Here is an 8,089-nt window from a genome sequence, read left to right on the forward strand (position 1 = left end):
CACAAACCTGTGACCATTTGTGCTGTTCTTCTTTGCACATGCATAATACCTCTGTTAATACTATTTGGTATGGATCCCACAAACTTGAGCAGTATTCAATAGATGGGATTCACAAATTATTTGTAAGCCGTTTCCGTTGTAGACTGATTGCATTTTTCCTGTATGCTATCAAGGAACTGAAGTCTGCTTCCTGCTTTAACAACAATGGAGGTTATATGATCCATTTAATTTCATATCCTCACAGATAGTTGCACCCATGTATTTATAGGAGGTGACTGATTTCAGTTGTGACTAATTGATATTGTAGTAATAGGATACTAATTTAATGCCTTTTATGAAGTGCAAATTTTAATTTGTACATTTAAAGCAAGCTACCAATCTTTGCACCATTTCGGGATCTATTTAAAGATCTGGTTGTATTTTTGTGCAATTTTTTCAGGTGATACTTCATTACTGATAACTGCAGCATCTGCAGAAAGTTTGAAGTTATTACTGTCTGCTTGGTCACTAATGTAAAACATGACAGTAGGGGCCCCAATACATTCCTTGGACATGCTTGATGTTGCTTTTACATCTGTTGATGGCTCTTCATCCAAGACAACATGCTTCATGCTCCCTACCAAGAAATCCAATCCAGTCACAATAAATGTTCTTGTGGTACCAAGTAAAATGCATCTTGGAAATCAGAAAACATTGCATCTGTGTGACTGCATTGATACATCAGTTTCAGGTTGCCCTGTGAGTAAACACTAGCTGAGTTTTGCTAGATTGATGTTTTCGGAATCTGTACTCCTTGGCATGGAGTAGTTCATTCAGGTTGATATTCTTAATATTCAAGCAGGGAATATGTTACAGAGTTGTACAAGAGACAGATGTTAGTGAGATTGGATGGTTATGTTTCGGATCACTTCTGCTTGCCCTCTCACAGACGGGTATGTCCAGTGCTTGGTCAACTATTCAGATCTTCCTGTTTGTTTAGCTGCCCTTTGTACTTAGTAATCATTGTTGCTACCAGTGCCTCATGGTCACTGACAGAAATATTTGCCATAACCTGAAAATGTGAAACATAACTATAATAAATACCATATTCAATAGAATTATGGGAGCTGGAGCCTTGCCTCTGTGGATAGTGCAATGTCTAGTGCACTATCATGGCATGCTTCATGGATTGCCTCTAAGCTTCAACCTACCACTAACTCCTCTCATAGACTCCAAACTAAATACAAGGCTCTTCCATGGTGTTGCATGACCAGCCCTATTGAGAGAGAGAGAGGTGTATTGGAAACTTGGATTAACCATCATGTTGACAAACACAGATTAACATAGTTAATAGCTTTGGATTCAATGCTACTTTCAAATAAGTGGCATGCGTTACTTAACAAGGTTCCCCTATATGTTGGTGCTGGTATTGTTTATTGCATGGATGCATGAGAATAAGGTGTTTGCCACATGCACTAAAAATCCTGTAGATGAGTGTGATTAGAGTTTAAAAATAATGTGCTTGAACAAAACCACACTAAAAATGCTCTTCTAAGACTTATGAGAAAAATTATAATTAAGATGAACTACTTACTCTTCAATGCTCTTAAAACTTGAGCTTAAAATATTCTAGATTCCAACAAATGAATAAATTTTGCAATATGGCTCTTCAGTTTCTCCCAGAGTATTTTGTTGATTGAACAGTCCGGGTGTATTGCCAGTTCATAGTGCCCATTGCGCGCAGTATTTCAGCGATGAGACATGTCGGCCTCGTCAGGGTGTGATGTCGAACTGAGCTCCTGAGGGCATGCCCTGCTAATACTCTTACCTTTATACCATACTCTGCATATTGAAGAAGCACCGAGTAAACCCTGTCATTTGCCCGCCCAATAAAACAGGAGCATTATTAGGAAGCATCAAAGATGATCTCTGTTTGTGTAAGGCCAGCATATACCAGATTACATGTCAGTGTGGGAAGACATGTTTTGGACAGACAGTGCGAACTGTGGAAGATCATTGCCGAGAACACCAGAGGCACAGTCAACTGATGTTTCCCACAAGGAAGTGGTTGCAGAGCACTATTTGCCCGAGAATCATGCGATGGAATATGAATGTACCAGGATCTTTGCTCAGACTTCCAAAGCCTCATTAGAGGTGCCATAGAAATTCACACCAGGGACGATATTGTCAACTATGGCTGTAATCTTAGCAAGGCTTGGGAACCAGCACTGAGTTTATTTGAGAAGATTCTCAGCAAACAAAATGATTTGGCGACCAGGGCAGATAGAGAACGTACATCAGCAGTATCACAGACGCCGAGGCAAGCGTCTCTGTAACTGCAGACGTACAGCTGCGGCATCGATGAAGCAGCTCATGGCGGCAGGAGATATTAGTTGGCTGTGCATCCTCAGGAGCTCAGTTGGTCAGTGCAGTTGACTATGGCAACATGTCTGTTCACTGAAATATTGTGTCCATTGGACACTGTGAATTGGCAGTACACCAACGTACTGTTTGACCAAAATTTTAAAAGTTGTATATCACTAGTCTTCTTATCAACAAACGTATAGGGCAGACCCCACATATTTTGGCTTCTATCCTGTTGCCAAATATGAAATACATTCTGTTAAAATGTGGCATACAGTGCTTTGTATTTCACTTGTTTGTTAATAGATTGGAATTCAAAAAATGACATTTACTCTTTTTCAAATTAGTTAGAATGGTTGGTTGTTGTTTTACGGAGTAAAGGTAACCAATGACTACACAGCTGAGGTGCTGAGTCATCAATATGTACACAACAAAGTGAGAAAGTTGCTAGCTTTCAGACGAATCCTTCTTCAGAGCTTTAGATTACACATAAAACTGCTTGGCTACATTCTCCCAGCTGATCGCAGTGTGCTGGCACTGCAGATTGACTGGGGCGAGTGGTTAGTGGACTACATGAGATGAGAAAAGTGGCGGAAAGTAGGAGGAAAGATGGTTCATGCTTTGAAAAAGTAATGTGGCACCAGTGAAATAGTTCTGGTCACAGGCGGAGGAAGTTGTGCACAGCACACAGTGGCAGAGAGAAATGGACTGGAGACTGGGAAATAGAACAGAAGAAGGAGACTTTGGTGAGGAGAGTATTGAGTGCAGGATGAGGGAATTTTGGGTCCTGCGGCTGGGGTGGAGACCGGTGTGGCTCACTAGGTAAGAGGGGATTGAAGCTTTGGAAGTTTATGGATTGAAACATATGTTGCAAAAACAGTTCCGATCCTCACAATTCAGGAAACTGATATTGGAGGAAAAGAATCCAGGGCTGCATGGGTTGTAGAGCAGCTATGAAATTCAAGGATATTGTGCTCAGCAACTTGATTGTTTGTGTGCAATGCCACCAACCAGATGTCCACTCAAATGAATGGCCACACCCAGATTGAGGCCAAGAGTAGAGTTTGCCCATCCATTTGTTAAGCCAACATGCTTGAATTAAATGGCTACTTCACAATTTATGCTGTCTGGGTGCTTTATGCCAATACCAGCTTCTCTGAATTATGTAGAAAGGAACTACCTTTGCAGCATACCCTTCGATCCTGTGATCCTCCGGGCCTCAATCTCCACTAGCCCCTGCGGCCCACACTCACCTCCACCCCATGCCCTTTGATCCTAAATTCACACCATTTAGTGTTATCAATACTATTTTCCAACAATCTTTCACCACATGTATTCTATTTCCCTGTCCTCAACAATCTTCCACATCATTGAACACTTTACAAAACTCCCCCTGCTTGCAGCCAGAATGAGTTTGCAAGCATGGCATTTCTGTACAATGTGCTTTCTACCTCTTCCAGTCACCAGCCACCCTTCCCCAACCCACCATCCACTCTCCACCTTTCTCGCCTTGCCCACTCTCCTTAAATATATAATGGTGCTGTTTCTAATTGTTTATAGGCAAGTACTGAGTCATGTCAGAGCAGAATAGATGTATTCTCTTTTCAGGCTAAGAAATGTTTACTTTTTACCTGTTAATAATTTTTAACAGAAATTATCCAGTAAAGCAAGATGTTGATTCATGATGACACTTGACATTGGTAGCTTTGAGTTTTTTGAACCCTTGTCCAGCCACGTTTGTGTGAAATAGTGTAGGAAAAGGGGGGGAGGGGGGGGGGGGGGGGGGGAGAGAGAGAGAGAGAGAGAGAGAGAGAGAGAGAGAGAGAGAGTTGAGTACAACGAAATGTTCATGTGTCATTCATTTAGGGAAAGCTATGCTGTTTGTATTGTTTTGTTCATTCATTTTGACAGAATAAAGTATGTTCGATGTGTCTGTTTCAGTTATGCGGGTCGGCCTACAGCTGCATCTCCAGCGACCGGTAGCAAAGTCCATCACCTTAGAGAACTTGCTGCTCTCCTTGATGAGGCAATGGCCATTTGAGCAGTGTCTTTCTAGCTCATGGTTCCAGTTTCAAAACTTGTCATGTCACATTCATACATGACAGTGGCTAGAAGGCTTGTATTCCCTGTGCACATTTTCCAACAGAGCCTGAAGATTTCCACCAGATGCTTTAATAGCACAGAGCACTATCTCGGTAGGCAAGAACAACTGTCTTAGTTCTAGCAGTGTGCAGTTTTCGGGGCATTTTTGCCCAATAATAAACAGCTGTGTTCTGTGTTGGAACATGGTGTGTGCTGACTTTCAGGCAGCTTAGTATTCAGTACAATAATATTCATGTGAAAGCCATGAAATTTCTATCGCAGAGTGGTTGTGTCACTTAAAATAGAAACTGATATGAAGATTGTATTTGCTATCCTTTTGTATATGTGAGAAATTAATTTTCTTATGGACTTTACATTTTGTGCAAAAGTAATGTATGCTGAGAAATAGGTCATCAAATATTTGTTTTGCTTTTTATCTGCATTAGATGTTTGTTTTAACTGTCTATAAATCAGTATTTTAGAACATATGTGGAACATTTAGCTTTTACTTACATCATAGTGACACTGCTGCTTTCTGATGTTTTTACATATCAATATCAGCAATGCAAATATCAACCTTTGGGATTGAGAGTCTGCTTGTAACGATAGCAAGATTATTATTATTCCCCCCCCCCCCCCCCCCTCCCCCTGATCTGCATTAATTGCTGCCCAACAAGTAATTTATGTCCAGTTTTGAGTGCTGAATGCTAAAGTTACTTATTTAGCAATATTAACTTACTTTTGTTCCATTTAGTCTGTATTTTATAGGCTCTGGTGAGGTTTACTTAATGTAGGATTTCCAAAGGTACTGTTCATTTGTAAAGGAACATTAAATTCCTTCATGACGTGTGTGAAATATTGATATGTATGGATTTCATATTTTTCTCATACAGTTGTTATAACATTGCTTCTGGGAGGCATGTACTGATATGAAATGTCAGTGCACTGCACACTGCAACTTAAGTGTATTTTATTTTACATTTGTAACTAATGTACATACATCTGTAGAGAAGTAATTTACCAAAGCTGATCTGTTAAAAGTTCTGGAATACTCATTGCATATATCTGGACTGTTAATGTAAAACTTTGGATTGGAGCCCATGGTTTCAAATGCTTTTTTTTCTGTTCAAACAAACTGGTGTTATATATTGAATATTGTTAGAAACTAACATCAATACACACATGCTGTTGAGTATTTCTTTTATCAGAGACAGTAGATTCAATTCTGAGCAAATTGTGTGATGTAACATGGGCTATGCTATTACTTTATGAACTGCAGATCCTTTAAAAGTGACTTGTATGATATGTTTCTCCTGTAGAAGACAAATCTTTATTCTGCACTTTTATGTGATTTCTTGTTGGTGAAGGACTGATATGATTGTTGATGAATATGAGCTCATGAGTAATTTATTTTTGAAAATAAATGTGTGACTGTGTTGTATAGATAATATTGATGTATGTGAGTGTTAAAAAGAAAGTGCAGTAACCTGAAGAACTTTGTTGTTTTTTTTTATTTTTTTTATTTTTTTTTTTATTTTTTATCCTGTAGTGTTGTGTGTATAGCATTTTATATCTGTCTCTGGCCATCCCAATTCACTTCACCTGAATATTTGGATGGCACAGACTAAGACTATTACCTTACACTCCTCCCTCATCCAGTTGGTTACAGTGTCTTTTCTGGTAACAGATATAGGCAAGACAGCCAGCCACTGCCATTATTGAGCAGTTGTATTTATCTTCCTTATCTATTTATGTTAGGTTTCCTTATTTCACATCCTATAAAAGGGATAATTTCATCAAAGGATGTATTTCACTTTTTCGCAGGCAGGCAGCATGGTGAAATCAACATTTCATTCACAGTGCGTACTTTAATGCTGTGATGTGATGTCTTGTTCAGTAGCTAAGGTTGGCAACTGACTGGTGAAAACATTCAGTAGTGGTCTGAAATAATCAGATTTCTGCTGTTCCCAGAAAAGACCCAAGTTAAATTGTGTGTCTAATTGTATCCTTTTAGTCAACATTTTTCCCGATTCCATCTCTGAAGAGATCCATTGTATGAGTTCATATTTACTTCAGAATGCAACATTGCTGGTTGTTTCATTCATTACAGAAGTATAATAGCTGTTTATTTCGTGTTACTTGGACTTTGTTGAATATTCTCTCAAGGATAAAATTAAAATTACACTTTATTGACACATCAGTGCTGACCAGTTTCAGCTCTAGAGGCCATTTTCAGGTCATACTCAGAATAAATTGTGCATATAGAGCAGTTCTTTAAATGAACGATATTAAAATTTAACCAAAAGCTTCCAAATACAGCAGCTACTATAATCAAATTGATCAACTTAGAATTGTGGGACCTTAAATGTTGTTTCCAAGAACATCAGTACTAGGTCCGCTCCTGTTAACCAACATAAGTGGTCATCCAAAGACTTAAAATTATGTTTCCTTTTTCATAAGGGCACTAAGCAAAACTCAAATATATATATATATATATATATATATATATATATATATATATATATATATATATATATATATATGACAACATCATGTAATCTGTCTATTTGAACAATAACCACATTTCAAAATCTTTTAAAATATTAATTTGTCAGTTATAATGTAATTTTTTTGTTGGCAACTACTCACCTTTAGTAATATCAGCCACAGTTTTCAATCTTTGCAGTTGGTATATAATGCTAATTAAGACAGAAGCAAGTTGGGGGATGGATGGTTACAGTTATTAACTGGGTGAAGCATAACGATTTTTGAGGCAGTACAACAGCACAAGGCACAAATCATAAATTAAAGAGTTCCATTTGGCAGGTCCTAAAACTGATCTTCTGAATTAATACTTTTGCTAAGGTTAAGTGAAGCACAGATGCACCCCGAAGGAATTATCTGAATGGGGCGGAAATTGGTAATTGTGATGTACATGTGCAGGTGAACAAACGGTTACAGTTTCAGAAAAAATGGATGATTTATACAAGAAAAACAGCACAAATTCAGCAAGTCAATAACGCATTTATCTGCCTCTGGCTCCTATGCAGGCATTTATTCGGCTTGGTATTGGTTGATAGTTGTTAGATATCCAGAGGGGGATATTGTGTCAAATTCTGCCCAACTGCCATGTTAGATTGCCAAAATCCTGAGCTGGTTGGAGAGCCCTACCCGTAATGCTCCAAACATTCTCAATTGGGGAGAAATGTGGTAACTTTGCTGGCCAAGGTAGGGTTTGGCAAGAATGAATACAAATGGCAGAAACTCCCGCCGTGCTCAGGCCAGCACTGTCTTGCTGAAATGTAAGCAAGCCCAGGGTGGCTTGTCGTAAAGGGCAACAAAACAGGAGGGAAAGGGGGGGGGGGGGGGGGGAGATAGAATATTATCACTGTACTGCTGTGCTGCAATGGTGCCGTGAACCAAAGGGGTCTTGCTAGGAAAAGAAATGGCACCGCCAGACCTTCACTCCCGGTATACGATATTGCAGTGCTTGTGTTATTGACATATGGGAGTTTGGGTCTGGCCGTGAGTTGCGCATGGATAGCCAAATGGTAAGGCAACCACTTGCGATATATGGGAAATCTGGGTTTGAGTCCTGGTCCAGAACAAATTTTCATTGTTGTCTCTTCATTCTACAACTGATGGTTGTCCATAATCGTAATAG

At 39.2% G+C, this 8,089-nt stretch overlaps 1 protein-coding gene across 5 annotated transcripts in view; it reads left to right on the plus strand.

The window, feature by feature from the left end:
- LOC126419295 (2-oxoglutarate dehydrogenase complex component E1-like) overlaps positions 1 to 5,920 on the plus strand; it is a 135,005-nt gene extending 129,085 nt beyond the window's left edge. For all 5 annotated transcript variants that reach the window (XM_050086464.1, XM_050086463.1, XM_050086467.1 and 2 more), the window contains one exon: positions 4,285 to 5,920. In XM_050086464.1, coding sequence (XP_049942421.1) covers positions 4,285 to 4,384 — 100 coding nt within the window. In that variant the 3' untranslated portion in view covers positions 4,385 to 5,920. The remainder of the gene's footprint in view (positions 1 to 4,284) is intronic.
- The last annotated feature ends 2,169 nt before the right edge of the window (positions 5,921 to 8,089 follow it).

Source organism: Schistocerca serialis, chromosome 9, assembly GCF_023864345.2.
Source record: "Schistocerca serialis cubense isolate TAMUIC-IGC-003099 chromosome 9, iqSchSeri2.2, whole genome shotgun sequence".
NCBI lineage: Eukaryota > Metazoa > Arthropoda > Insecta > Orthoptera > Acrididae > Schistocerca > Schistocerca serialis.